Source organism: Physeter macrocephalus, unplaced genomic scaffold (genome assembly GCF_002837175.3).
Source record: "Physeter macrocephalus isolate SW-GA unplaced genomic scaffold, ASM283717v5 random_35, whole genome shotgun sequence".
NCBI lineage: Eukaryota > Metazoa > Chordata > Mammalia > Artiodactyla > Physeteridae > Physeter > Physeter macrocephalus.
The window spans coordinates 121,457-138,836 of record NW_021145322.1 but is presented as its reverse complement, the minus strand read 5'-3'; the positions used below and the strand labels follow the sequence as shown (position 1 = coordinate 138,836).

General features: G+C 57.4%; 1 protein-coding gene across 4 annotated transcripts in view; it reads right to left on the bottom strand.

The window, feature by feature from the left end:
- Positions 1–17,380, bottom strand: part of CAPZB (capping actin protein of muscle Z-line subunit beta) — a 137,774-nt gene that overhangs the window by 10,654 nt on the left and 109,740 nt on the right. For all 4 annotated transcript variants that reach the window (XM_028483473.2, XM_007104588.4, XM_007104587.4 and 1 more), the window contains 2 exons: positions 7,061–7,202; positions 6,566–6,682 (listed from right to left, as the gene is read on the bottom strand). In XM_028483473.2, the coding sequence (XP_028339274.1) occupies positions 6,566–6,682; positions 7,061–7,202 (259 nt within the window). The remainder of the gene's footprint in view (positions 1–6,565; positions 6,683–7,060; positions 7,203–17,380) is intronic.

The window sequence follows — 17,380 nt, the reverse complement described above, 5'->3', positions numbered from 1 at the left end:
CGCTCCGCGGCACGTGGGATCCTCCCGGACCGGGGCACGAACCCGTGCCCCCTGCATCGGCAGGCGGACTCCCAACCACTGCGCCACCAGGGAAGCCCTGCCTACCCATTCTTAAAAGGCATTTTTGGACGCCGACACGCTGGCACTGAGTGTCCTCTCCTCCCACGTGGAAGAGGTTTCTGTGCCGGGCCAGACGGCAGCTCAGGGCTGCTCTTCCGGGCAAGGAGAGGCCTGCGGGGGGTCTGACCCAAATGAATTATGTCCTCCCACAAACTGGCCTCTCCGCCTTCCCAGCTCCACGCAGACGGCAGACTCCTGGCAACCCGAGGCAAGCAGTGAGGCTCTGAAGCTCAGCGAGGGCCCCATTTTAAACGCGCACCAACCACCCAGAGTTGAGGCCAGAACTGGTGGCAAAGGGCTCAGGGCCGTCAGGGAAGCAAAGTCACATCAGATATCCGACCTCTTGGGTATCAATCTCTGCTTCAGAATCGAGAGCCCCCCCCCATCCTCCAACAAAGAAAAAGGCTGGAAATGCTGGGCGCTCCAAGATAAAAGAGGTCTGGGCATGGGGGCCAGGGCAGGTGAGCCTCCCCCAGGAGCGGACCGACTACCAGGGAGGACACAAGGGGCCACGAAGCGCGAGGCAGGGAACCTGAGCCCAAGGCAAAGGCCCAGCAGGGCCCGGGGAAGGGAAGGAAGAGGGTGGGCCGGGGTCGGGGCAGAGGCCCGGCACACAGACACGTCTCCACGGCCCCCCTGCCCCCACCGCTGCCGACTCCCTTCACACCTGCTCAGGGTCAGCTCGCGGGCAAAGCTGACCTGCCAAAAACAGAACTATTTTTGCACTGCAGATATTACTGCATCCGTATAAAAGGGGCTGCCAGAGGAAAACATTTTTATGTGCTGTGGTCGCACAGATGTTCCACAGGGTGGTTCCAAGCGAGTCTGGAGTCAGAGCCCAGCCCGCCTGTCCCCATCAAGCACCTCCGCCAGTCTCCGCGGCCCGGCGACGTGAAGGACACGGGCGAGCGTGTAGAAAGCAGGCCATTTTCCTCAAAAGGGAAAACGTGAGCAGAGTGCCGCGTGGCACTTTCCAGTGAGCAGAGCCCGGAGGGTGCGGGCCTGCAGGAAGCCCGCCCCGCCTAACGGCTCCTGCTCTGGAGCCCCGGGGGGCGAGGGCCTTCCTTGCCTCCACACTGCACTGCAGAACCTAATATGTGCACTAGGCCCAGAACGGCGCTTGGCTGAACGCGGCAGCTCCGTGCCCGGGACTCTCGCCGGCCTGGCTCCTCCTGGTCACTGGGCTGCGCTCCGGGTCAGAGCGGGGCTGTGAGGCCAGGACTTAACGTGCTGTCAGAAGACAGTGATCAGACAGCCCCTCAAGGAAGGTTCAGTTTGCCCAGTTTAGGAAAAATTTAACTGAGCCTAAAACTGTATACATTCTAGAAGATGGAAAAGTCTCTGCTTGCGTGATAGGTGGTCACAGCAGTTAACAGCTATTATTTATTGGGCATAACCCATGTGTCAAAATGTTTTTTTATTTCTGCTCTACAACAATCTTTCCAAATGAGCATTATTAAGCTCGATGGTGAAAGTGCTGAATTTCAGAGAAGGGAAGTGGTTTGTCCAGGTCGCACAGCTGGAAAGAGACTGGGCTAGGATCTGAACCGAGGTCTGGATGATTCCAAAACCTGTTTTCTTCCAGGAGACTTCTCCATTTTCTGAACTTCATCCACGTTCTTTACCGGAAAACTCAAGGACAAACCGCAGTCCAGGGCTCAGCAATTCCGAGCACTTTCGTCCCCGCCTCACCCGCCTGCCTTCCCCCGAGCCCTTGCCTTCCCCCGAGCCCTTCCCTTCCTCGGATCCCTGCTCCGTTCCTCGCCTGCCCAACCTCCCTCGCAGGGTATATGGGCGCAGGGAGGCAGCCTCACACCAGCTTTCCCTCTCGACCAGGCTGGGTCATTCCGTCCCAGGTCACCGGACGTAAACCAAAGCATCCCCAGAAGCCACGCCACTCAAGCCTCTCCACCCCTGAGCCCAGGAACCCTAGGGAACAAGGGAGCGGCTGGAGCTGGGCCTCCCCGGGTGAGAAAGTCCTCCCTGAACCACCCCGAGTTTGGCCCGGACCCCTCTGTTCCCCACATCTGGAGGGAAGGCCATAGGCTCTTCCCCCTGCAACACTCCACCTTGCCTGACTGCCAAGCGCGAGTCAAAGAGGACTTCCCTGCCTTGACACGCGGGCAGGTGCCTCTGCTGGAGTCTCACTGCTCGAAGATACATCACAAGGGAGCCCGGTGCTGAGCCGGGGGGAGAGCTCGCCTTCCGAGTGTCCGCCCTAATCTCCCAGCTCCACAGGACGTTCCACCTCTGTTTCTAAATATTTAGAGTTGGAAAAAAATGTCAACTGAACATCTGCAGGGCCCGGCCCCAGACTGGAAACCTTAGATCTCTTTCCCGAGATTCACAGCCTTGCCTCTTTCCCACGCCTCCAGCTGTCACACAGAAGTGACCTCTCAGCACAACTTCCTTTTCAGCGCGTTGGTACTTGGCCTGCGGAAAGCAGCCTTCTCACCGGGGCCCAGGTGGCAGCTGCCGCCCTCCTGCCCTCAAGGATTGGCCGTGATGAGCCTCTGCGAAGACGAAGACGGCCCTCACCTCGCCTCCCACAGCTGCAGGGATCTGCCAAAACGCTTTCTCTGCTTGCTTTCCAGGGACGTCCCTAAGAGACATCTTTTGGCGGGGGTGGGGGACCAAAAGGCTGGAGTGGAGGAGATGGGTGAGGGCACCTTGGTCTGAGCCCCTGGGACATCTCCACAGCCGGCAGGTCACAACGAGGCGTGAAACGCAGCTCCAGTACATTTACCAAGAGCGGTAAGAAAGTCAGTGAGGGGGGCCTCCCTGGTGGCGCGGTGGTTAAGAATCCGCCTGCCGATGCAGGGGACACGGATTCGAGCCCTGGTCCGGGAAGATCCCACGTGCCGTGGAGCAACGAAGCCCGTGCGCCACAACTACTGAGCCTGCGCTCTAGAGCCCGCCAGCCACAACTACTGGAGCCCGCACGCCTAGAGCCCGTGCTCCGCACCAAGAGAAGCCACCGCAACGAGAAGCCCGCGCACCGCAACGAAGAGTGGCCCCCGCTCGCCGCACCTAGAGAAAGCCCGTGCAGCAACGAAGACCCAACGCAGCCAAAAAGAAAAAAAGTCAGTGAGGGCGCCTTGAGAGAGGAGAAGATGGAGGCAAAGCCTGGGGAGCCAGGGAAAGGGACTCCTGGGGGGAAATTCCGCCAAGCCCAAGCCAAGGCCCTTCCCAGGACAGGCACAGGAAGCAGGAAAGTGGGGGAGGCCTGGGCATCGTGCCAGGGAAGGATGGCCCCGGCCTACGCAGCTGCGGGGTGGCCAGGATGAGCTGGATGGAAACGGGAGAGCTGGGAGCCCTCGGCCGGGCTGGGTGCTCCCGACCACTGGCCAGGACGGCTGCCAGGGTCGGGGCCCGGCACCGTGGGCCTGGGGAGATGGCCCCTTCGCTCCTGACACACGTGGGGAAGGTGTGAGTGTGCAAGCGAGCGCGGGGCTGCCACGACGCTTGGGTCACAGAAAGTACCGCTTACTGGAGGAACTCGAGGAACTCGAGGAACTCGAACCTGAGCCCAGCGCTCACAGCCTGGGGTCACCCCAAGACGTCTCCAACCCGTCCCTCCTCTACTCCCCCTCCTGCCTCGTTATTTCCTGCCTTGAGGCTCCTTCACTGACCACCCGGCCACAGGCTAGGCACTGCAGCCACCGCGCCGCCGGGGCCACCTTTTGAAGACACAAATCTAATCACATCAGTTGACTACTTAAAAAATCTTCAAACCCTCCGCACTACCTCTCTGGTGGTGAAGGCATCTCGCGTGGTCACTTGGGTTCCCGCAAGAGGCACCCCAAATGTGGCGCTGCTGAGCACACTCCAGGGAGGCCCGGCGCCTCCACTGGACTCCGCGGTTCTGGCCCCACTCGTGGGGCCTGTTTCTGGGGCCACTGCTCCACTGCCGCTGCCCGCGCTGGCTGCTCGAGGGGCTGCCAACGGAATGCTCCTGGGCGCCCACAGGGCAGTGTCCTGTTTACACTGAGCCGACTGCCCGATGCGTTTCTGTGCAAATGCTTACTGAGCATCTCTTAAACGCCAGGCCTACAGATTAAGACCAAAAAAAAATGCAGTGTGGCAGAATGCAGCTTTCTCTTTCTTCCAGGCAGACAAATCTGGGTTCACATCCCAGCTCTGCCTGCTACTTAGATAAGTCACCACAGCAAATTACGTAATAGCCTGAACCTCAGTTTCCTCACCTGCTAAATGGGAGCGATAACTCTATGCCGTTGACAACCCAATCAACAGAGACAGCCCACAGTACCACACGTGTTCACTCTTGATCACTGATTTGCTGCTCAGCTTTCCTGGAACCCCTTCGCTTCCCATCCAAGAGAACCGGAGATGTTTTCCGAAGGCTCCTCTGGGACAAAGAGCTAAACCCGCAACCCTCGTTTCCCCTGTATGTGCAGAAGCTACACATCATTAACTTAGATTTGTCACCCTCATTGCTTCCCTGCCCCTCCTTTTGCAGTTACTTACTTTGGAAACCAGCCCCAGATTTAATGCACCTCAGATGAGTTATGCGACCGGCCGCGAGGATGATGACAGAAGCATGAATTTCTTCATGAAAAAGCCCAAGAGCACAGGCAATCCAAACAGGCCCGCGGGCCAGCGCGGTGCGCTGAGGACAGCCACTCATCAGGCCTGCGTTTGGCCTGGCAGCGGGTACTGCTCACAGCAAGCCCAGACCCTGGCCGTGGGCTGTCAGCTCTGATTTAAACTATTAGGAAGGCTGAGGATTAAATATTTGTCCAGGTCACTGTAAACCGGGTGGAATTATAAACAGTTCGGAGCGGTAAGTGATGCAGGAAACAGTTTCCGGATACGGGTTTAGGATTTTCCACCACTCCCCAGGTGGCAGGGTGTCGGGGAGGACGGCTGCGAGGGAGCCAGCTGCCTGGGGTTCGGCGGCCCCTCCCTGGTCAGTGGTTCCTGGAAGACAAGGGCCCATTTCCATGCAAAAGGATGGTCTCTGCCCAGTGAGCACTAGCCTCTGGGACGGTGTGGGGACAGCCCTGCCCAGAGGCCAGAGAAGGGGACCCCCCGAGATCCCCTGCGGCTCCAGGCCCTGTGACACGGCAGAGGTGGTGCAGGTTCTGCACGGAGAGTGGGAGGCTCCGACACGCGGCCCAGGCACCTGCCTTGCACTTCTACTGTTCAAGTGCATGGAGCTGCTTCTGTGACTGCACTTAAAAGAGCTACTAAATTTACCCTTCCTGCCACATTTTAAAAAATTAATGGTTATGAAAAGCGTAATTATTATCTTACTGAAAAAGCCATTTTGATATTAAAAGGAATCCTCATGAAGTCAGGCACTCCCAGGGTGAGGATGGCAACGGTCGTCGCTGCCAAGGAAGGCTCCCTCCAGAGGCCGCTGTGAGGGACGCTGCACTGCAGCCAGCGCCGGCTTCTCTGAGGCCAAGCGGCCTGTCTGTGCTTCCTCTTCCCGTCACACAAAGGCACCGCTGCCCTGCTCCGGCACAGGCTTAAGGCCTTCCCTTGGGGTGGGGCTGTTAAAAGTCCTAAACAGGACTCTTAAACAAGGGTCTTCACCCTGCTCAGAAGCTTCAAGTAGCACGTGAAGCAGAAGTGAAGACAAGTCTGCTCCAGGGGAGGCGGCACTTTCCAGTCCAAGCTCCCGGCTCACCCCCAGCAGCCTGCCGCCAAGCCCCTCGGCTGACCCCCTGGCTGCCGTCACTCCTCACTGCCCACGCCCATCCACAGATCACGGCCATCCGTTCTCGCTGCAGAAAGCACCTCTCCACTGTCCAGTGGCCGCCGGCTGCCCACACCCAGCCCTCCCTCGACTGTGAGAAAGCTGCCTGATTTCACTCTAGGAAATCAACACCCACACCCGTTCGTCTCCTCAACCGTGGGTAGTCACATGACCCTAGCGTCAGGAAGTGATTCTGTCTGGGACAAGTAACCCGACCCGGCAGTGAGACGTTCCTGGGGTTACACGGCAGAGAGGGAGGCTCTCCCCCAGGATGGCCAGAGGCTGCCAGGAGCCCCCGCGTGGAGAGCCGGAGTCCTGCCCACATCATTCGTGTCTTGGACCCGGGCGGGCTGAACGATGTCCGAACGTCACAATCAGGTGAGCTGACTCATTTCCATTTTCACTTAAGTCAGTGAGAGTTTTACTTCCGTCACCTGCAACCAAGAGCCCTAATACATCACCTAAGCCACAACTTAGAAATTAATCCATTCTAAAATGTTACCAGCAGTGATGCCCTAAACATCACGGCAGCATCTGAACATAAACACCTTGACCCCAAGTAAAACCTCCCGCGACCGAACGGCGGGAAACACGGACAGGCCTGTGGGGAGGTCACGTCAGGCGCAGGGGCTGCCCCAGGACCCTCTGTGGGGCAGCTGCTCACTCATCTCCACACACGGCCAGCCCTGGGGCTGCAGCCGGGGGCACTGACCACTCTACCTGTCTAGTCAGGCTGCCGCCGAGGTTCATGGTGCCAGAGCCAGATTTGTTGGTCTGCAGCCACAGCATCACCGTGGAGGTCAGCTTGTAATGGGCGGTGCGACCACTGGACTTCTCCTGTAGGATGAGACAGAGGTCAGAGCCTTGGGCACAACCCCGAGTTGAGGAGAGCCCGCAGGGCCCCTGAATTCAGGTCATTCTAACACGTCCCTTCCTAACACGTCACCATGACATGACCTTACAGAATCCCAAGTGGTTTTTAAAGGGGCCGAATCTGCAGTCACTGTGTCCAAGTTCTTGGGGGATCTTTTTCATCAGAGACTACTGCGATCCTGACTTATCTTTATCCACATGGCTGTTATCCACATGGCTGGGGGCACTTTTAGGAATCAGCAGGGGTTTATATGTCACGACATACCCCCATCAAGAAGCACCTGCTAGGGGACAGGCCGCACCGTTTGGGCTGCCAGCTGTGGCGGTGGGGGGAAGCTGTACCTGCACTTCCACCACGTGGATGGAGTCCCAGCAGCCTTTGATCTTCTTTGATCCATCTCCAGCCTTCTTTATGAGGATCACTCCAGCAAAACCATGATCCAGATCCCAGAGGTAGACAGATGAGACACCGCCCTCAAAATACCTGCAGGAAACAGGCCCACGTGTCCATGAGATGTTAAGCCAGTCAAATTACAGATCATCATCCCAGGTCCCAGGGGTGGTCATTTGGCAAAGATTCATCTAAATGTCTCTCTGGGATTAACGACCCTCACTACGGTGGTTCCAGGGTTGATTCTTGCATGTGTCTTGCTCTTTCGTTGGTCAGGGGAGGGGATGAAGCATCCTTTCGGGTGGGGGGCTCACAGAAAGAACACGGAATTAGGAGTCCAAAAGATGAATCTGAGTCTGAGCTGCCCTTCCTCTAGCTTTGTGGCCTTTGGCAAGCTGACTCCACTTCTCTGGGCTTCACATTCCTTCCAGACGAAGGATCCAGAACGTGTGTGACATGTAACAGACCCTCAATGGGGGTCATTACTATTGAGTCATCATTATCGTGTGACACTCCTATCTTTTGGGATGGCTACTTTACAGGTGAAAAACAGGAAAAACACAGCAACAACAGTCCAGACTTCTCCCATTGAGAGCAGACAAGAACTCTCTTCCCCCCGGAACGCTCCAGGGCCTGCACACACTGGGGCTTCTGTGGGTTTTTCAGAGCAACCTGCTGCAACACTGTAGAGCCTGAAACGAAGGGCTAAGGTTGGGACCGAGCTTCCTCCACAAGTCTGAGGCAACACTGAAAAATTCCTAATTCAGATGAAATGCAGGAGGGAAAGAAAAGGCCAGAGGAGCAAAGGAAATCAGGCAAGGATCCCAAATTCAAGGGCACCAACGCAGCGGCTGCCCGTACAGGTCCGAGGAGCTCAGAAGGCAAAGGCGGACCACCAGCTGACGTGCAGCACCTCAAATTCTGCTGACGACCAACTATGACTCTGGAAAGATGGCGTCTCTGGTGGCTAACAGCAGACTCTTTACCAGAAAGTCTGTGGCCTCTCTGACCCCATTTAACCCTGCATCAATGGTGCGGCAGGCGCCCTCCGGGACTCTCCAGGAGGCCCGGGGCCGCGGCCTCGGATGTGAGCAGCAGGCAGGCACTGAGACGCACGGGCTGGGGAGTCAGGCGGGCGCGGGTCCCCACGCCCACCCCGCCAGTCACCAGTTATGTCCTGCGCTTATCCGCCCAACGACACGACTGCTTATCAAGAGCTGCCAGCTACCAGCTGTGCGAACTGGGCCTTAGTTTCTTTATAAAGCAGGGACAGTACTGGGACTTCCCTGGTAGTCCAGCTAAGGTTAAGGCTCCACGCTCCCAACGCAGGGGTCCCGGGTTTGATCCCTGGTCAGGGAACTAGATCCCGCATGCCACGACTAAAAGATCCCACACGCCGCAACTCAAGACCCGGCACAGCCAAAAAAATAAATATTTAAAAAACCAAACAAACGGACGGTATCAACTTTCTAGGACTGTTGAAAGACAAAAACAATACAGGAAAGTAGATACCTGACCAAAGACTATTATTTTCATAACAAAAACAAGTAATAAAAATAAACACGTATATGAATTACACCTCGATAACGCTGTTACATAATAAACAATATACATGGTAAATGCTAATATTTAGAGAATGTAAGCGATGGGTATACCAAGAAATCTTTGCACTCTTTTTTGAGTATAATTTTGCTGTAAATCAAACTCTTTCAAACTAAAAAGTTTTCGTACAAAGGCCAGTATGTGATATACACCAGGGTGTAACCGAGAGACAGACGGAAGAGGCAGTCCCTCTTCACGCGGGTGAGCTGCAGGGCCCCGCGGCTGCTTTGTCTCTGGCTCTGACCCACCGCAGGCCCACTGGGCGTGGCACGTGAGGGTCCACACCTAGGTCTGTTCCCCTCGCGCCCTCCCCGCTGGCATTCCTCAGGGAGACTGTCCCCACTGCTCCATCCCACGCCACCCACTGCGACTGAGCTGTCAAGTGAAATTCACAGCTGTCTCCCCTGGCCGGTTGGCCCCAGAAGGCAGGTGACGGCAGGAGGCTGTATGAGGTGCCAGCCCCGGGGCTAAATGTTGGTCAAAAGATTGAGGGACTGAGGTTGAGAAGGAAAGATTGAGGGATTGAGGACTCTGGCTTCCGACCAGGGCAGCAGAGCGTAGAGCTGCGAGGGGAAAGCACGGGAGGATGGAGAGACACACCTGTGGGCCCGAGCTCGGCGCCAGCCCAGGGCAACTCTGGGAAACTGGCCAACGCTGGGCACTCGGGGACCCCACTCAGGAAGGCGCTTTCCCTTGTTCTAAATCTCTCCCCAAACCCCAAGTAGGTAAGTGTTCTGGCGTAGACCCTGAGGCCCCCCCCACTTCCCTCCACAGGGCCACCCTGACCCGGCCCAGCCCTGCAGGGAGCTGGTCACACGCCGGGCCACCCTGGAACGCTCCTGGGACACGTGGGGACGCATCGGTCACCTTGGGACCAGACCCCTCACTCAAGTGAGCGGGCGGCCCGGGCCCCGGGGTTTTGGCGCCCCCTCCCCGAATTCCCCGGGAAGCACAGCAGCACTAGCGCGGGCAGGAAGGGCAGCCCGGGGCAGACCCGCCAACACCCGTCCTTTCGGTGACGGACGGCTGGGTTCCATCGCATGGTTTTCCCTTTTCCGCCTGCTTGTCGGGAGAGCAGCCCCACATCAAAAGGGAAAAAACAACTTTTAAAAATGTGGCTTTTCTTGTGCTGGCAGAAGTGGGCCGCTAATTCCTTCTTTCCTGGTGCGAAGGCGCGAAGCCCAGCGGGGCGTGTTCATCCTTCTACCCCTCCGAAGCCCGAGGCCCCCGCCTCAGGCGCCTTCCAGCCCAGAGTGTCGTTCTGGTCTCTGTGCTGGGACTCGGGGGAGGGCAGGTCAGGCTGCCCCGCGGGGGAACCAGCAGAGGGCCTGGTGGCTTGACAACCCTCCTCGACACCACCTGGCAACCAGTTCAAAAGCACCGGGTGGCCTGTGGTTGAGCCCTCTCAGTCCCCTCCCTTAGACTTCTGTTTTCTTCCAGAAAAATAAAACAAGAGCATTACCGTTTTGCGGGGCGGAACTGGCCATTTCCACTCCAAAGTCCCACCTCACGGCCCGGCTCCCACTCCGGGCAGCTCCTCCCTGGCATCCTCAGCTTCCCTTGTGGGCCACAGTGACCAGGTCCAAAGTTACAAAATGTTGGAGACAAAGGAGGTAAAAATGCAAGCTCGACTCTGATGCTCACGTGGGTTACTATTCTTCCCCCAAATTAAAAAATTTATTAGAAGAACATTATTTTAAAAAAAGGAAATTTAAAATTTAGCCCACACCACCATAAATCAGCGTATCCCATAAATCTCATTTTTCCAAATTCCCCTGCAGTCTCTGTCCAGATGCTTACTTTTTATGTAACTGTAGGCACAGCAAGGGGACTGGGCTGGGCTCGGCTTTCCTCACTTGGCCGGAATCACGAGCACCTTTCCACAGAGCCACGTGACCTCCGTTATTGGTTTCATAGCTGGGAGAGTGTCCCGTCGGGTAGTACCCTAACTTACAGGCGATCTGACTTCCAGTAAAGAGACGAGGGCAGCAGCACCAGAGGGGCCACCGTTCCTCGTGCTGTTCAAGAGCGGACTCACATTCCATGCACCTAAAGGGACCTCTGGGGACGTGCGAGTCTCAACCTGATGTTCCAGGACAAAGGGACTGGAGGACGCGTGATGAGAAACGGCCGGCTCAGAATCGCCCAGAAGGCCAGCCTCTGTGGCAGAGTGGCCGCGGGCACGGCGGTGGTGAGGTGGCCGTGGGGCACTGACAGCCCTCGTCCCACGGTTTAGGGCCCTGCTCTGCGCGTGAAGCGTTAATTAAAGAGGGACCTCAACAAGTTTTTGGAAATTTATTCTTACCTACTGTACTTTGATCGTAATGACATGAAACGGGAAAAATAATAATTTTTATGTGGTTCACATTTATGAGTTTTTACATAAAGGCTTTTGTGGGTATTTTAAGAATGTGCTAAAATGTTGTCTGAAACCACATAAAGCCATCTGAGGAGTCGCCCGCCAGAACTAACAGCACACACATGGAAGCACTTTAACTGGCCTTTGTATAGTTAATGAGTCAAATAGTATTAATATTGTTTAAATGCTAACATGCTATTTCAATAAGGGGGCTCTGCCATCCCTGGCGACTTGCTCTCGGGCCGCGCACAGCAACATGAACGAAGCATCAAGAGTGGCCTGGCGCTGCAAGCGGGCGGCCGACGGGTTCACCCGGCCCGCCTGTGCTCTGCCCCTGCTCCACAGGGGAGGGAAGGAGGACGGTCCCAGGACCACTGCCATGGCCCAGCCGCGCTGGGCACAACAGGGAAGGCCCAGAGGTCTCGGGTCAAGGCGGCAGCTTGGGGAACATCTTTAAAACGTGGGCGCCCAAAGACGAAACCCCTGGGCTCTCCTTAGGCCTGGTACCTTCAGGGAGGGAGGGCTGATATCCTCACGCACGGTGAGGAGGGTGAATGACCTGTTAGCCACGGAGACACAGGGACAGTCTGTGGGGACACTGCAGAGAAGCCGGCTTGGAAAGTCGAACCAGGGAACAGTGGGGCCTTTCAGAGTTCCAGGAACATCAGGAGTAGGGGAACCGACAGACCAACCCAGACCAACCCGGGAACAACGAGAGGAAAACGATGCTCTGATGTCCACCCAAGAGTGAACTCTTTCAACCAAGTGCCATCGGCTCCACAGTTGGTGGCTTTCAAGATCTTCCCAGCAGATTAATATTTTTTTAGGGCAAATGGAACTGCAGAGAATTCAGACAGCTGGCATTAAGGAGATGGGGGCACCTGGATTGGCTCTGTTAAGTCCCACGATCTGAAAAACAGTAATGTTGACCACAACCAGGTTTCATAAACTTCAAAAGACCAGGTCACCAGGGCACAGCTCTGTGCTGGATAAGCCAGGAGCCACAGGCAAGCCCCTCGGGTGGGCTGGCTATTTACCTGCACAGCCAATCACACCGAAGCGCCTGGGCGAGTTAGACCCTGAACCTGGATCGGCGAAAAGCCTGGGGTGTCAGTGACTCTCTTTTTCCCAGAGAGCTATGTCGTTTCCGCCTGAAATGCACTCCTCCACTTGACCAAAGTCAGCGCCACACATACAGATTCTATGACCATAACTCCAACCTCAGGATTGCTGGGGAGGAGGAGACAAAAGGGAAAACATAATATTTCATACTCAAAATGACCTACTTCACAAAAGGAAAAAAAAAAAAACCCCGAAACCTATTTCAGCTCCTGAAGCTTTACGGAGTGTTTGAGGCTGAGGTGTGCGTGGAGACCAGGATGGAAACTTGTTTCAGGAATCCGGGCTGTAACCAGGCTTGGCCAACGTGGGGCTGCGCATGTAACAGGGAAGCCGGGACTGGAATCGGCTTGGAGGGTGGCCCTCCCTCTTTCCCATCAAATCGCCTCCTGGGAGAAGAGCTGGACTTGTGGCTCTAATACAGAGGCCCCACCAGGTAATGAGTCACATGCCATGACCCCCACAAAAGAACCACAGCCAGCACAGATCTGCTGGGAGCAGGGTTCATTCAGACGTGGTCCTTTAGCCGAAAGTGGGCTGGGCAGCCTTCCCAGGACTGGGCAGGAGGCCGGAGCGGACGTGGATCTCTGGCAGCGCGATGACACCTGCGATTCGGAGGACGGGCAGTCACCCCCAAACCCAGACAAGTCGGTGAGGGCGGCGGGCAGCACAAGGCCACACCCTTAGGTGCTGGAGTGTGAGCTTCTGCAGTCGGCTTCCTTAAACAAAGCCGAGAGGAAGGCAAGGAATATTTATGTGGCACCAATGTGGTTTTCTCACTTGTAAGATGAAAACACTGGATCTGAGGCTCACTCAGGTCGGTCTCCCCCGGCTCTGACACTCCAGGATCAGGCGGCTGCATGAGGGCCGGGGTGAGGCAGACTCAGTGCCACAGCGCAGATTCCGAACATCTTAAGTTGACCAAAACTCTGCTTACACACCTCCAGTGACAGCCAAGAGTGAACTCTTTCAACCAAGTGCCATCGGCTCCATGGTTGAAAACCATGGTTTTCGGAACCGGCTCTGACACTCCAGGATCAGGCGGCTGCATGAGGGCCGGGGTGAGGCAGACTCAGTGCCACAGCGCAGATTCCGAACATCTTAAGTTGACCAAAACTCTGCTTACACACCTCCAGTGACAGCCGTTTCCACCATGGTTTTCGGAACGCGTCCCAGAATCTGCCCACGGACACGGGACAGGTATTCTGTGGACATTCCTTCCAGCACACACAGGTGCAACAATCCCCAGAGCAAACACGCCGATCGGCTTAGGCATGCGCGACTTTAATGCCAGTTGCACTTAAGACCTGCACATCTGGACCGTGGCTGCGGCGCTTTACGGACTCGCTTTACGAGGTTTTAATTTTTTTACTTGAAGAGGAATAATGAAGGCCTCTCCGGAAACAATGGTTCTGCTGCAGGGGCCGCCGAGCTGGCCTGGCACCTGACCACGCCGTCCGCACTGCATGCCACCCGTGAGCATCCTCTGCCTCTCCGGGCTACCCGTGAACACACTGCCCACCCAGGAGGATGTGGACGGTCAAGGCCTTCTGGAGTTGCCATCGCCATCGCCCAAGAGCTGCCATTTTTGAGAACCCATCCTGTGTCAGGGGCTTTGCGTACATTATTCTACAGTTCAGATGGTGGAAACCCAGAGAGCGAAAGGAATGCACCCAAGTCACACAGCTGAGAACTGGGGAGCTCGCTGCCCCAGAGCCACATCCTGTTCTCATGGCCCTGGTTTAGCCTGTGGGGCTGGTGCAGGAGAAAGTCAGGGAAGGAAGGAAGGGGTACACCAAGTGGCCAGGAGTCTGGGCAACACCGAGAACCCTGCACTGGGAGTTCTGGAAGGAGGGCCCTCCACTTCAAGGTGGCAGCAGAGGCCTGCCGGCTGAACCGCTGGAAGACCACCCAACCCTCGATACTTGCACAAAGCAGCTTCCCTGGCAGCACAGGGTGCCCGGCAGGACCAGGGAGCGCCACCACCGGAGGAAGCCGGTCCTCGCTTCACCCCAACACGTGCAGCCACATAACCCGAAGCGTGACTGGCTGCCGTGGGGTGACAGAAACCCAGGAATCCTGGAGGAACCAGAGTCCTTGATGCTGACTCGGGGATCGTGTTTGTAAATGAGCTTGTTTTCTGCACGCTCCTGTTTCCCAGTTAACTTTCTTCCAGCAGATGAAAAGCAGACAGCATGTGCCAAGGCAAGCAGACCCTGGGCGCGGCTTCAGGGGCCTGGAACAGGGGACCCACGTGGATGCACCATCACTGGCCTCCAGGCTGGGGGGCAACGAGTGGCCTGTCTGGACCCTGCGTGCACAGGCTCTGGGAACCGCAGGAAATGCCCCTGCTTCAGAGCAGGGCTCAGAGCAGCTGAAACTTACACCACAAGAGCAGGAAGCGACTCGACCCAACTCCCCCCAAAGCAGACAGGGCTTCTCTCCACGCGTCTCCCACTCGATCAAAACAGCGCAGCTGAGGCGACCCTGGCTTCCCCCTTGGCGGCCTCCAGCACTCTCACACCGGCCCAAGACGGGCAGCCGGAGGCCCACAGCAGGCAGGGCGGGTTCTCAGAGGCCCCCCAAACGCATGGCTGAAGATACAAGTAATGTATGTGGAAACCCAAACACTAATTACGCTGCCGACAAGCTCAGAGCCAGACGCGACTTCCCCGCCTTCACCCTGCAATCCCTGAGGCACAGGATGTGTAGCAAGCGGCACTGTGGCAGGGTCCCTCGGAAGACCTTCAGACACGGGAGAGGCCCTCCACCTCCGGGCAAGGGGGAAAAGGTTCACGCGGCGGGGGCCAGCCGTACCTGTGTGAAGGGGCAGGCAGCCAGGCCGATGGCCAATCCCGATGGTCCAGGTCTCACCTGCCCCAGAACTTTCCTGAACGATTCCATCACCTCACGCTTACTCTGCGCAGTGCTTCCACCCATCTCCCAGCTGGGTTCTGACTCTGGAGACCAAAGGTAACTTGGCCTGGCTGTTTCTGGTGGTGGGAAACACAGGGAAACCTCAAACCACAGGTGTCGCTCAGCCCGGCTAGTGGGAGAGCGGTCAGGACCAAGCAACCAGAGTAAGAGGAGTCCAGGTCAAGGCCTTCCACCCCAGCCTCCAAACGGCTTCTGGAGGAATCTCTCAGGGCGTACAGTCAGAGCTGTCCCACGTACCCCAGGACCCTCCAGACCCTTCCCCAGGCGCTGAGGACTACACCCCAGGCCTGCGCCGGACGAGGGCCCGTGCACCTCTCCCCGTGGCTCCTGTCCCCTGGCCACACCAGCGAGCCCCTCCCCACCCGTTTGCACAGCTGAGCCTGGCTCCCCACGACCACCCGAGCTTCCACGATTTGCTAGGAAGGACTCACAGGACTCAGAAGAGCGGTGCTCGCAGCCGTGAGTTATTCCAGGGAAAGCGGACAGGGCACAAGCCGCCGAGGGAGGGAACCGGGTACAGGCTTCCAAGACCGTCCCCGCCCCGCCCCGGGGGAGTCACACGAGGTGCGCCTAATTCCCCAGCGACGGGCCCGAGACCGCGTGTGAAGTGCTGTCCCCGGGGAGCGCCCCCAGCCCTGCCCCCCCTCCCCCGCCCCGAGCCTCGGTGCCCAGGGTTCTTACTGCTGAGCTCCTCTGCCTGGCACACGCCGCAGCTCCAGACTCCAGCACGGAGGCTGCAGTTCTGCATAAACCACAGCGTTTGCGCGAGAGTTTCCACGTCGTGGCTGCTCCTATCAGGGAATGGAACGAAACCTCCCAAATCCAAGTTCCAGATGCCAGCCAGGCCTGCTCGGAAGATGCTCCTCCAGAGCAGGGAGGCCCGCTCCAGTCAGCCCCGGCCCCGCCCCGGCCACTGCTCGAGATGCAGCACCCAGTTTTCGGTCCTTCTCAGCACTTACCAAAGGGTGCAAGTCCTTTGTTCGTTTGTTCGCGTCTTCCCCCCGTGTACCTCCTCACCCCTGCTGGGCCCAAGGGGCCTGCCTGACCCACTCCCATGGCACCTGCAGTGCTCAGACAACGGCAGGCTCCCGGGAAGTACTTGTGGCTCCACCCTAAGTACTCTCTCCCGTCACCGCAGACGGGAACTGCTTCACTCCATTTCTGAAACAGATTCACTCAAGGTCTTGCCGCGGTCTATGGCAGAGCCCCACCAGAACCCGAAGCCTCCTGACGCGGCCTGCTGCCTCGCCACGTCTGCACCAAAACCACCCCCCAGCCACAATAAAAAGCACATCCACACAGGTCACTGCTGCAAGATGAGGACAATTCTGTCACACTCGAAGGTGCGAGGAGACACCATGAATGCAAGGTGAGCCTTGGGAACAGCGCCTCACTGACTGCCCTCACCACCCCCACCCCCAAGAGGGCCAGTGGCACCTTGCTGACAGGTGAGGAGACAGAGGCCAGAAAGCGGACCACTCGCCCCAAGTCAGTGAGTAACGGCAGACCAGAGAATCAAGGCCAAATCTCCTTCAAAGCCCAGCTCCTCCCCACTCTGCAGCCTGACCCGGATACAGTGACTTCCGCCGGCAGGTGTCTGTGCCTGCCGCCAGGGTGTCCCCACCGACCACCAGTTCTCTGCTTCCCATACTTCTGCGACCTCCATTTCATCAGAAAGCCTCCCACCGCCACCTACGATTCCCATCAGGACTGAAACACCGAAACTCTCCAGGCCCAGTGCGCACATCCCAGGAAGGGGTAGCCCCGGGGAGCCCAGGGTGAGAGGTCTGAGAAGGCAGCTGGGAACGTGGAGTTTCAAGGGCCCAAGAAACCAAGGCAACAAACTTTTTCCTCACAGGAACATGGATGCCCTGCCTTCGGTGGGCTGGTGTCGCTCAAACGTCATCTGACAGAGGCGCAGAGGATGGAAGGAAGGAGCGGAAACAGCCACAACTGTGACCCGGTCCCAGCGGGGGAGAGGAGGCAGGGAGCCGGGGGAAGGCCCATCTGCCAGCGCCCGGCCGCTGCCGGAGAGGCTCGCAGGCTCTGGGGCTGCCACAGGGACGCCAGCCTTGTTTCACTCTGTAAACGTCTTCCAGACAAGAAGGGCTGATTAGGAAACCTAATTAAGGCTTTTGAAGATTATCTCAGACCCGAAGCAAAAGGAAGCACACAAAATGCCTTCCCGCCCAGCTCCTCCACCCCCCTAGACTCTGGCCTTCGTTAAGCTTTGATTTCAATCAATTGCACACCC